At 45.8% G+C, this 13,628-nt stretch overlaps 1 protein-coding gene across 1 annotated transcript in view; it reads left to right on the forward strand.

Annotated features, from left to right (window-relative positions):
- The first annotated feature begins 1,191 nt into the window (after window positions 1-1,191).
- MYPOP (Myb related transcription factor, partner of profilin) overlaps window positions 1,192-13,628 on the forward strand; it is a 136,689-nt gene continuing 124,252 nt past the window's right edge. Inside the window, exons 1-2 of the mRNA XM_085625596.1 lie at window positions 1,192-1,413; window positions 2,383-2,952. Coding sequence (XP_085481722.1) covers window positions 2,490-2,952 — 463 coding nt within the window. The 5' untranslated portion in view covers window positions 1,192-1,413; window positions 2,383-2,489. The remainder of the gene's footprint in view (window positions 1,414-2,382; window positions 2,953-13,628) is intronic.

The following is a 13,628-nucleotide window of genomic DNA, read 5'->3' on the forward strand; positions in this document are numbered from 1 at the left end:
AGAGACCCAATCACCGGGCTAAGGATGACAGGATCAGACGCAGGTTGCCAGTGCCACCGGGTTTGGACAATGATACACCGGTAGCGACTAGCAGGGCTGGTAGACTGCTTGGTCCGCCTGCTAAATTAAGAGATTATATTTGTGAGTGAACTTTGTCCCCTGTTTATCTTTTCCCCTTCCTCCCTGGTTTCCCTAGGGGGAAGGATGTGTTGTGTTTCCATTTTGTGTCCCTGCGCGGACACCGTAGTTTGCTCTATGTTGTCTCAGCTGATACTGACGTCATCAGCTGCCATCTGTCGGAGTGTGTGTTGGCGCATACTTAAAATAAAGAACTACCTTATCAAACTTTCTGAGTTTGTACTTAACAGTCTCGCCTTTGATTAAGTTAAAGCCATTTGCCTTGCTAATGGTATTGTATCGCAAAGCAAATGGCTTTAACTCAATTAAAGGCGAGACCTATTGCATTTTTAATGCTTGTTCAGGACTTGTGCCCTGCTCTTTATTGCCTCAGGCCCTAGGTACAAGAGGTACCATTTACTATGGACCTACAGAACGTACTAATGATATTGCCAATTGGGGAAAACAATTGCACAGTTTTAGGGAAAGAGATCTGACACTTAGGGCCTGGATAGCAAGAACCCCTGCTCTTCACATCGAAATCACATCATATACCAGGCAAAAAATGAGGGTTACCATGTCAAAAAGGCACTTTTCTACGAACTACCATTACTGTAACCCTGTATCTTCTGTGTTGTAAAAAGCTCTGATGCCTTCAGGCCATGTCCGCGTTATATAAAATTGCAAAAATATATAAAATAAATAAAGTTCCTTCGAACAAGCGCCTAGAATCAATTTTGTAATAAGTTGCTATTAAAAATATACTTCTGTATCTATTGCCTGTCGCAATACAATACAATGGCACGTTGAGGCGATGACGATATACCCGCAAACAAAAACAAATATGATAAATGAAGCACTTTGTTGGTAGAACTATGTTAACGTTATAATTATACATACAGTCGTTTTACAGAAAGGAAAGGACGCATGGGTCCCAGAATTCTTTGCAAGGCGCCCCTCCTCTCCAGGCCGTGGGATCTGAGGCACATGCCTTCTTCAGCACGAGAACACCCCCTAGCCCGGTTGCCGAGGTAACAGTGCCCAGCATGCTTGTCTGTTGGGATTCCGGTTCAGGGAAGCTTGCTTAGCCGAGCTTGCGCACAACCAGAGAGCCCTGGGGCAGGGAGGGGGACAATCAGAGGAAGGTGGAGGTGTTTAAAAGGATAGAGAGGCCAAGGTGTGAGAAGCGTCAACGGTGGAGAACGACTCTTGGCTCACAGCAGGTAGCCCTGGGTGGGCATGAACGGAAGGAGGAAGGAGAGTGGCTGGGCACTGTGCCATTCCCGCCACAAGCATGTAAGTACCGCGCCGAGGGTCGTCAAAAGGAGGGGGAAAGTTTTATGTGCAACAGCGGTAAGGGGAGGGTTCAGGGTAAGCACGGGTGTGCTAGCAGTCGGGTGACACTGCTAAGTGTAAGGAGTGATAAGACAGCGTCCTTGGAAGGTCGCTAGCGTTTTCCCCAGTGGTTCCAGGCTGAGTAAATTAATGTAGGCTTTAAAAATGTAACCCCGATTTTTTTTGTGTGCATATTTATATAGCGCGAACTCGACCCGAAAGTATTGGAGCGCTTTACATGAGCACCGTATTTACAGTACACATTCAGGCACGGGGAGATTACGTGATTTGCCCAGACTCACAAGATGTGGTCGCGACCCCGAGGCTCGAACCGTGGTTTCCAGCACCAAAGTCGGCAGTGTAGCAGACGGGCCACATGCTGATTCTCACTTAGAACTCATCGGAGTAGTTCCCGGCGCAAATATAGAACATATCTCAATCTACCACTCAATTGCTCACGATACCAGGGGCTGCCATCTATCTGCTCCCACTTTGCCCCCTCCGACAGTTTCGCCCTCCCAAACGCAGGTCAGAGTGCTATGCTGTAGTAGTTCCTGCAATCAAGGGGACACGACAGTGACCACGTTGCGGGTATTATTTGGAAGAATGCCTGAGTACGGGCCACACCCACAGATGGGTACCAGGGTGCTATGCCTACTGACTACACTAACCTGCAAATCACGTTCCGCAGTGTCCCCGCGCCCCTACCATCTACCCCCACATCTATAGAGGGCGAGTGTGACGGGTATTAGCTTTATGTAATAGTTCTTCTGTTCGATTTGAACCAACACTGTTCTGGCGTCTGTGTGCTATATAAACAGTTGGTGCATGGCGTCCTTACACACTTCAATAACAACAGGCATGGACATTCGTAAAGACAGGACGGTGTTTAATGGTATTTTAATCGTATTGTTATCTCTTTTACTGCAGCAGTGGGAGATGAAGCCTGTCGAGTGAACGGGTATACGAGCCTGTGGACAGCAGACTTCGGCAAAGCTGGCACTGACAGGGCATCAGTGCTCCCGGGACTCGGCGGGATGTCGGTGGACGCCGAGGAGGTGACACGTCTCCGCAAGCCCCGCTTCTCCTATGAGGAGAACCAGATCCTGATCCGGGAGGTGCGTGCCAATTACAGCCGCTTGTACGGCACGCAGAGCCGGCGGGTGACGGTGGGCGAGCGCCGACGAGTCTGGGAAAACATTGCCGCCAAGATCAACGGCATCACCAGTTGGAGGCGCACCGGGCAGGAGGTGCAGAAGCGCTGGAACGACTTTAAGAGGCGCACTAAAGAGAAGCTGTCGAGGGTGCCACACTCCACTCAGGGCACTGGTGCCAACAGCGACGAGGCCTACTCTGCCGAAGAAGAGACAATTTTTGCAATCCTAGGGCCAGGTGTGGTGGCAGGCTTCAGTGGCATGGACCTGGAGAGCCCCAGGGGCACCTTGCAAAACTCAACGAGCTTTCCTCAAAGGTTTCACCTGCCAGCAGATCATCAATCAGGTGAGCCTCCGCCTCTATTAGGACCCACGCTTCAACTGAAGTGACAATGTATTGTATGACAATTTCATGTTCTCTGGACATTGAACAACATATTTTATCTGTGGTCGTTATTAATATGCATCTCATGGCAGTTAGTTAGCTAATCACTTAGATAATGTTGGCATTAAATTACAATATCCCTGGAATGATGGGCTTTGATTATCTATTTTCACACACTGTAGAAGCCATCGCTGTCTAAAAAGGTCAGACGTTATTCTCACTCCTTGTCCAGTATCGCCAACAGTGTATGATATTAATGTTTAATAGTACTATCAAGAATTCAAATTCGTCCGCCGAGAATGTAATACGTTGTTTTATATATATAGCGCGTAAGACTGTACTATAGCCATAATAATATTATTAACCTGTATTGTATTTAATTTATTTAACGATATTCAAATTACAGACCCCGGTATAATGGAAGGTTGAGTATGAACTTCCGATATTTAAACTGGTGACCGCCATCCTTCCAGCTCAAATCCTTTAGAATGGCTGAGCTAATTATCATTTTCAAATTTAGTTGGACCTTTGTTGCTCTTCTTTGCTGTTATTTTGTTAATATCTTGTCTTCTGATTTTATTTTACTTGTTTCCATATTCACTTTCCAATTTACCAAAGAAACCACATTTTTAAAAGCGTTTTTAACTTTCTTCTTTTATTTAAATGTCATATTTGTATATTTATTCATACTTTGTAGGAATGACAAAGGGCCGTCTGTGTGTATTGACACTAAGAATAATCGTTTATATAGTACATAATACAGGCTGGACTTTTCTGGGCGCTTAAAAAACAAGTTTCTATTAACCTATTGCGTTTTTTTTTTACATAGAATACAAATCTGTGCCCTATATGTGAAACCACCACACAGTAGCAAGTACATTGCTTGGCAGTGATAGACGGTGGGACTGTAGGGTACTGTGATTTGTGGCTGCTGCTTGGAATTTGTTTTTACGTAGCTGTTTTTTAGGCACAGCAATTCCTGAGGACTGTGGTTACGTGACAACGTTTGGGTTGCTCATCCCTGCTTCTACTTTAAGATTTTTTAACCCTTTTAGATGCTTGATTAGGTTTTGCCTCTGATTTTATTAGAAAATGTTTCCATAGACAATTTTCACTACAGCTACTCTCGCTATTGTTACTGTAAGGTATAGGACACTGCTGTTAGTCTGTGGTAGTTGGGGCAGCTAATATACAGTTGCAAAAATATTTTTTTTCAGTGGAGACCTGCTTGATTTGAAGTCCCTTGTTTAGCTATTTCAACATATTTATTTACGTTATATATGTTACATAATTCAGTAGGTTTAGTTTCTATGATGTATATCTTTTAAACTCAAACCTGTAATTCAGTCCATATAACAATTATGTTAGAAAAACATAACTTTACATGCAACATTCAAGAATCGCAAATAAATCACTGGAGTGCATATAACTCACTGGAGTGCATAGAATGAAGTCACTGTTTGAAAGTTGTTAACCCCTTCAGTGCCACGCCCTTTCCCCGCCCTGTGCCGGCCGTTACATTAGCGGGCGGGGTTCATGACGAGCTGGACTCGTCATGGGCACAGCGCAACCGCGGCCCATGACGAGTCCAGCTCGTCATGGGCACTGAAGAGGTTAATTGTTTATGAAGTTATGTTTGAAAATAAATTTGTTGACCAACACCAGAAAGACCGTCTTGAGGCCCTCCTTACCAGCCACCTCGACTAAAGCAACGCCTTCTTGTCGGCATGTTTAGCCTGCTTCTCAGAAGATTCCAGACCATACATAATGCTGCAGCCATACTCATCCTGGATCTCCCCAAACAAACCCATATCCCCCCCCCCCCCACCCGAGAGACTTCCACTGGCTCCCCATCCCAGAAAGATGCCAGTTCAAGATCCTCACGCACGCCTACAAATCCCCCCACAACCTAGGACCTGCCTACCTCAACGGTCGACTGAATTTCCACCAACCCCCTAGACATGTGCACGCCTAGTCACTCGCTCTTGCACACATTCCCTGGATCCGCCGCCGCAGCAGTAGTTGCTCCTTCACCTGCATCGCTGCCAAGACCTGGAACAACCTTCCACTCCAGCTCTGTACAGCACCCTTGCTGGCAGACTTCAAAAAGAGACTCAAGACCGGGATTTTCAACAGAGACATAGCTCCCAGATTCCCCTAGCTGTGACAGTGCTGCAATTTATAAATGCTGTTTGATTGATTGTATGGACTAAATTACAAGATTGTGATTTTAAATATGTATATGTCTTGGGACAATTTTACTGCCTATTATTTAAGCAGATGGTGCTTGATTAGTTTGTCCAGATAGCTTGAATTAATAGTTTGGGGCCTTTTACACACCACTTGGTTTATGATGGGGAGCTTTTAGTGGTGTAGATTATATGTCAAGGGACCTCAGGATTTTGAATAATTGATTGTTGCTTGCACTTCGGATGATCAATGATGGATGTGATGTTTTTTGGCGTACTGAGTTACCTCTTGCCTGCAGTATTGCTTTGCTCTGCAAATTGACTTTTTTTCTAAGCCAGTTCATGTCCCGAAGTCTGTCTTTTGATGTTGAATGTCTTGAGCAACAAATTAATGGTTAGGGTTCAATTATTTTTCGATTTTGGGTTCAGAATTTAGGGGGCTTTAGTATATTGTTCACTAGTGCAAGGCTACACTTGTATCACTGAACCAGTTCCTGTGTGACTATTTCATCTATTTGTGGTGGACTGAAATTTAGTACAAGGATGTCGCCTCCCTTTACTGTGATTTTGTATTTTCTCATTCAGTGTGCTGTGCAAATGGTATCCTCATGCATTTGGGAGTTCTGGAATGTTAAGGTTAAACTGAATAGGTTTATGGTTCAAGCAATCAAGTCCAGAATGAGATTCTTGATGTTGGGAGCTTGAGTGTGGATCCAATACAAGTTTTTTTTTCCTCCATGACACATTTTATTGGCTTGTAACATGTGGGCCAATAAAAAACATTACAGTGCAGTAATACCTCATCACCCTCCCTCCACAATAAAGATGTATAATTTCAGGTATACTGTCCCTACCATCGCAAAACAATCACCTGAGCACCATTCCAGGGGTACAACCGTGAGTTAGTGTACGTTAGGGGACTATGGGGTTCATGATCATTCATTGAATTGTCGAATCTCTGTGTCAAGAAGGGAATCCAATGATGGTGTTGGTTCCAAAGAAGGAAATCCAATGATGGTGTTGGTTCCAAAACAATACCCCTGCAGTGTGCCCATTTCTGTCAGATCTTTGAGTGTTTATGTGGACACCCCATACTCAGAACACCGCTACCTCCATCCCCAGGTAATGGTCCAGCTCCCACCATGGGCGGGGTACGTCTTGCCACCGCCTTGCTATATCCTTTTGGCCAGAGTGTGGCCCAGGAAGAGTAAGTGCTTTTTATATCTATTACCTCCAATACTATATGTGCTGTGAAGAAGTATAGTCTTTACGTGTAAGGGAATCTCCCATGACTGCACCCTCTCCAAACATCACTACCCCTCTCCAAAATCTCGTCAAGGACGTAGACTCTCAGACTGTATGTAGAAAGGTGCCGTTGGCTAATTCACACCTCAGACACCACGACGAGGCAATGACTCCCATGCCTCATAAGCGGCATCTAGTGAAGTAGACTATGAAGAGATTTCAGTTGAATAAGGCGCAGCCTGCCCAATATCGCCACTTCACGAGGGACCATCAAAGCCTCGGTCTTATCCAGTGTGGGTTTGTCCTCCACCCAAGTCAGTCTCAAGGTTGGGAGTGAGGAGGTACTATGTGTCACTAGTGTCTGATATACCTGCCTTATTTTATGATTGCCCAGGGCTCCCATCAGTAATCTGCCCTCTAGTGGGTTGAATTCTGGCAGGTCTTGCAAGCCCTGTATGTAGGGAGTTATGGCACGTCTGTCGTATTTGAAAATATCTATACAATTGTTGGTGTGTTGGCGTGTCAATTCCATTCTGCAATTCCTGAAAGGATTTAAGGATTGAGCCATGCGTGTTATCCCCTAGGGTTGAGATGCCAATGGCATCCCATCCCGAAATTATGTGATGGAAGCCCCTTGAGTCTTAAAGGTCCTACACCCCCCCCCCTTCCCCAATAGAAGAGTCATCTGGGTATTCTGGCCCACCACTCATTCCATTTCAAAGTTTGTTTCCACAGTCGGAATACCGTTTCTGTTGCCTAAGGAACGTGCCTGCCTGCCTTGCTGCCATATAGGTAGTGTATAAGTGAGGCATCGCCCAGCGTTCTGTCGCATAGGCGGGATCGGCCCATGGTGCTTACCAACATTCATTGATAAGGAGAAGGTGACATGCTGTTTAGTAGGAGTAAATGTCTGGGGCAGCAATGCTCCCTTTAAAAGTGGACTGGACACATGTCCGTAGGGCGATCCATACTGCCCCCGTCCCATAAGAACTGTGTAGTGGCCATTGGCCTTCTTGAACCATTTGGGGGGATGGGGTATGGGTAATTCTGCAGTTGATACTGCAGTCTTGGCATAGGCACCATTTTGTAGATCATGGAACGGCCCAAGTGGAAAAGAGGCAAAGGGGATCACCCGGGGCCATATTATGTTCCCATGCCAGGGTTGAGTTTGGAGTGATATATACACTCAAATATTTGAAACCCTCAGTTGCAATATTGAGATCGGAAGCCAAAACCCTGTCTCTCTCGGATTCTCTCAGGAAAAACACTGCCAATTTCTCAGCGTTCGTACGCTGACCGAATGTCTTTCCAAAGATACGCAGGATCTGAAATAGACACGGGCCAGAGGAGCGTGGATTTGTAAGGAAGAATAATGCATCATCGGCATAGAGGAGAGCCACACGGTCTGAGAGTTCCTGTGACCATTCAAATTCCGTTAAGAGGGGTTCCAAACTAACCCAATGTGCTAGGGGTTCTATTGCGAGGGCAAATAGAGGGGAGAGTGGGCATCCCTGCCGGGGTGCCTCTACCCAGCGAGAAGGGGGTCGAGGATGTCCCCGCAAATCTAACCGAGGCTGTCAAATTGGTATATAAGAGTTTCACATACCTGAAAAAGCGTGGGCCTAGGTTAATTGTCTGCAGCAGAGCGAACAGGTATTGCCAGCTAACAGAGTCAAATGCTTTATCCATGTCTGCTTAGGGAACTGCTACGGGGCAAGCCAAGCAATCAACCATAGCCAGGGCATTGTAGACGTGTCTAATGTTGGTGTGTGGACCGCTGGGGCATAAAGCCCGCCTGGTCCCAATGGACCAGATATGGCAGGCGCATCAGTTGTCTATTAGCTAGGGTTTTAGCCAGCAGCTTCACCACAAAATTAAGAAGAGAAATTGGCCAATAGGAAGAATGCAGATCTGGCGGTCTCCCTGGTTTAAAGAACACACTGATCGCCGTGGGTCACCACTCCCGGGGGAGCATTGCAGCTTCTGAGGCCTCCCCTAGAGCCTCTAGTTGTGGAGTACCAAGCTGTAGCATGAAATGCTACAGAAATCTACTCTGGGAAACTATTAAGTCCTGGGACCTTTCCGGTTCACATCTCTGCCAGAGCCAACGCCAGTTCTTCTACTGCGATCTTCTCATGCGACTGTTGATATGCCTTGGCAGATAGGACATGGGGTGGGATTTGCTTGAGGAAACCTTGGACTGGCTCTAAACCAACGTGATTTTGTGGGGTGTAAAGCTCGCTTTAGTAATCAGCGAAACTTTGGGCGACTGCTGTTGGATCAGAAATTGTTTCCCTGACTGACTGTCTATGATTTAGTTAGTGTAAAGCCAGGTTTGTAATGCTTTTCTGAACAGAGTCTTGTTTGTTCCAAATCGTAGCTCTGTGGGTAAGGAATTCCATAATTTTATCGCTTGAAATGAGAACGCCTTACCGCCCCAACAGGCCCTCTTGATCTTATGTAGATAAATCAAACTTAGACAGCCAGATCTTAATGTACGTGTCGGAACATATCGAGGAAAGAGGGATTTCATGTCATCTGCACCTCCTCCATTTACAGCTTTGTGTACTAGGCATAAAGCCTTGAACTGTACCCTCAGACGAACAGGGAGCCAGTGCAGAAGCTTTATGCCAGATGATGTCGGATGGTGTTTCGGGATATCTAGCAGTACTCTTGCCGCTGCATTCTGCAATGATTGGAGGTTTGAGAGCTGTCTTTCTCCGATTCCGGCATATAATGCGTTACAGTAGTCAATGCGCGACAGGACTAAGGCTCCTACTACTGTTTTCCTTAATGAAAAAGTAATAAAAGGTAGTATTTTCCGAAGAACCTTGATCGTAAAGAAACAAGCCGAGGTGACCTGATTGACTTGGGAAGTAGGTGTTAAGTCTTTGTCAATTAAGAAGCCCGGGTTTTTTACTTTCAGTGCTGGAACAGGACAAATGCCTGCCTCAGGAGGCCACCATGTGTGGTTCCAGATAAATGGTTTTTGGCCAAATTCGATCACCTCAGTCTTTTCAGTATTGAGCTTTAGGAAGTTCGTATTCATCCAACTTATAACACTGGAGAGACAGTTCTAAATCTATCCGCTGTAAATTCCACACTCTGTGCAAGAGACACCACCAGCTGGGTATCGTCGGCATAAGATACCAATTTTAGACCCTGATCTTTTATTAATTTTGCCAGTGGTGTCACATACAAGTTAAACAGAGTAGGGGATAACGCGGATTCCTGGGGGACTCCACATGGGAGACAAAACTCTTCAGATTGGAGTCCTTCCCAATAGATTTGTTGTACTCTCGAGTCCAGAAAGGACCGGAGTAGTTCTAGTGCGGAATCACTGATTCCCACTGATTTAAGTCTCTCCAATACCCTGTGATTTACGGTATCGAACGCTGCCGTTAAATCGAGTAGGATTAAGATAGCTCTACCACCATCATCCATTGCCCTACGAATTTCCTCCGTCGCCATTATTAACGCGGATTCCGTTGAGTGTTGTGATCTAAAACCATGCTGTGTGGAGTCCAGAGAGCTGTTTAGATCTATGAATTCCATTAGTTCTTGGTTAATGGCTTTTTCCAATATTTTTGAAGGCAAAGGGAGGCTGGATATAGGGCGATAATGTTTAATATCCTGGGGGTTCAATGAGATTTTCTTAAGGATAAGTCTTATACAGGCCTTTTTCCATCTCACAGGGAAGACTCCAGATCTCATTACTTCATTTAGAAGAGGGACCAAGGAAGCAATTATCTCTTTAGGGGCCAGATGGAGTATGTGGGGGGGGGCAAGGGTCAAGAGGCGATCCTGACTTAATTTGGATTAATAGATCACTAACCTGTTTTTCACTTAGGGGAGAAAATTGGGACAGACAGTTCGGAGTTACAGAGACCTCAGTTGGTTCTCCTATATCTTTTTCCAGATTTACCTGTAGATTTTGAAGTTCATTATAAACTACTTGAACCTTTTGTTGGGGATCTCGTACCACTGGTACTGGCGAGACTTTACCTGCGGGTGGCACAGTCTGGGTAACATACGACTGGATTTATCTCCCCATTGACAAATGTGGTGTTGTCGCTAACCAGGCTGCCCTCGCCTCATCTAGTAGGTGTTGTTTATATGATTGTTGGGTCAAGTTTAGTTGTAGCCTTGCAGCCGGATTGTCTGGTTTCCCATATTCCTTCTCTAGTCTCTCAATTTGGGTTTCTAAATCTATTCTTTCCTGGGCCTTGCACCAAAGATCACCCGCATAGTAGCTAATATCAACTCCGCAAAAGGTAGGCTTTAGGGCCTCCCATAGGACTACCTTTGTGGAGGCACTGGCCGTATTAAGTGTAAAGTATTCCATGATTACTTTTTGTAGGGTTGTCCGGTGTACCGGATTCTGGAGGTCCCATGGCGACATTCACCACCGAAACCTCGAGCGATTGGCTCTGATGTGTAGATGTAATAGAGACAGGGGAGTGGTCAGCGAGGCCCCATGGATGGATATGGGACGAGGACACTGTGGAGGTGTGTGGTCAGGATAAACAGATTATCTAGGCGAGAAAAGGATCGTGTACCATTGAGTATTACCTGAACCCATTCTTAGCCAGGCGGTAAGCCCTCCATGCATCGGCTCACCCCAGTGTGGTTATCAGGGTCGATAATTTAGTTTTATGGTGAGCGATGTATCCCTGTCAGGCCACTATCTTATCTACCCCCGGATGAATGAGGTAATTCCAGTCCCACCACACATTACACCCGGCAGCTTGGCCCATAGACGAAGGAAGACGCTAGGGCCACCGAAGGGCCCGGAGGGTAGGATTATTGTCGGATTTCTTTCCGCTGCTGGGGGCTCGCTTAAAGCGCGTCCACCAACTTGTGCGCTTGGCTACGACACCCCCCAAATACAAGTTTTGACCCTTGAAATACACCAGGGTTTCCATTATATGGGGTAAGCTACTTTCTAGATGTGGTTGGGTTACGCCTAGTTGGATTGTATTCTTAACGATTTTTCGATGTTTAAATCATCCAAGACTGTTTGTCTCTCTGCATTTGTTTTTTGCTTTTAAAATAAAAGCACTGTCTGCCTCCTTGAGTCGACATTGGGTAACGCTGATCTAGTCTTCGCTTCCCAGAGTTAAGTTAAAATCAAATTTACAACATTGCAAAAACCCTCCTCAAACTCCCAGAAAAAAATCCCCACTCTGCCGATGCACAACTTCATTGCAACGATCTGGCAGAGTTTTTCCATGGAAAAATCCAAGCGATTTATACCACCTTCCCTACTACCCCGACTCTTTCAACGTCTATTGAAGATACTGGGACAGAGGTGCCGCCTTGTGCTACTCTGGAAAAACTCCCTCCTCTGAATCAGTTCATCCTACAGTCCTTGATGCTCCAGATCAAGTCGGGCTCGCCCAATGACCCCGCGCCCCCGCGATCTTTGATCTCGGTTAGCCCACTCATCCTGCTGACTATCATGGATCTGCTTAATGCTTCCCTAACCACCGGCATAGTTCCGCTTCCTTGGAAACAGGCTATGGTAAAAGCCCTGCTAAAAAAAACAACTTAGATAGTAACAATCCAGCTAACTATCGTCCAATCTCTCTCTTACCTTGGCCTAGTAAGATTTTAGAGAAACATGTCAATAAGTCTTTGACGGAGTTTCTCGAAACCCATCATCTGTTAGATCCTTCCCAGACTGGGTTTCGGCCCCTGCATGGGACTGAGACCGCTCTGGTTGCAGTGACGGAAGAGGCTAGGAGGATTATCGATCAAGGAGGTACCGTCGCCATCTTCCTCCTTGATCTTAGCGCTGCTTTTGATACTGTGAACCACAGCATCCTTCTCCAGAGACTCTTCAATCTGGGAGTCTCCACCCATGTTCTCAACTGGTCTAAATCTTTCCTGTCCAATCGCTCCTTCCAGGTTTTCGAGAATGATGCCACCTCCTCTCGTAAACCTCTAGGGTGTGGAGTACCGCAGGGCTCTTCATTAAGTCCAACACTTTTCAATATTTATATGACCCCGCTGGCTGCGATCGTCCGCCCTTTCGGGATCAAAATCGTAACCTATGCAGACGATACGCAGTTAGTAGTCGCGCTAAATCAAACCCAGACACAGACTAACAACAACCTGAGGGACTGCCTAGAAGCAGTTGCTTCTTGGATGACCTCCTCCTGTCTTAAATTAAATGGAGATAAGACAGAGATGATGCTCTTGGGCAAGTCATCATACACCATCAATAACTCCCTCTGGCCATCCTGCCTTGGCCCTACTCCTATTCCCAAGGACTCCACTAAGAGTCTGGGAATCTGGTTGGATAAGTCTCTTAACTTCTCATACCAGGCGGCGAAGCTCTCAGCCACCTGTGTCGGTATGCTCAGGCTTATCAAAAATATCCTTTCCAGACTCCCCTTTAAAGCCAGACAGATTATGACACAAGGCTTGATACTCTCTCGTTTGGACTATGGAAATGCCCTCTATCTGGGGGCCCCCCCAGTCTACTATCAATAAACTTCAGGTCATCCAAAATTGTGCAGCACGAATGCTCCTGCAAGCTCCCTGCTTCGTTTCAATAAAATCTGGTTTAAAGAAACTGCACTGGCTCCAAATTAGAGAAAGAATCGCCTTCAAGAGCTTATGTATTGCCCATCGCGCCTTCTGGAAGACTGGCGCCACCATAAACCACTCACTGATTTCCCCCTACGTTCCAACTAGACATCTCAGGTCAGCGTCCTTGTTCTTGACCACAGTGCCAAAAATTAAGAGAACCAGAGCGGGCGGACGATTGTTCTCCTATAACTCTTCAAAACTCTGGAACTCTCTCCCTTTCCATTTACGCTCTGAACCCAACCATCTTTCTTTAAGAAAGGGGCTAAAAACGCTGCTGTTTACCACCACAGATTAGGTCCCTCTATCCACTCACGCATATGCAGGTCTCTAGCGCTGGGACGCCTCAGGGTAGCCATTGCGCTCTATAAAAACTCTTTTCAGTCATTTCATTCATTCAAATGCACTTGTGTACACTCCAAGAAACAGGTGCTCTCTGGTGAAGTCAATGAATACTGAAAATATTCTAGGCTAAAAACAAGCATAGTGTTTTAAGGAAGCTTAAATAAAATAGTTATGCCACTAGGATGCAAAAGACAAGAACACAGTATAAGAACTTTTGAAGTAGTGTAGAATTAAAAAAGCTTATAAATGTCTCCATCTGCAGTT

The sequence above is a fragment of the Triturus cristatus genome, chromosome 9 (genome assembly GCF_964204655.1).
Source record: "Triturus cristatus chromosome 9, aTriCri1.1, whole genome shotgun sequence".
Taxonomy (NCBI): Eukaryota; Metazoa; Chordata; class Amphibia; order Caudata; family Salamandridae; genus Triturus; species Triturus cristatus.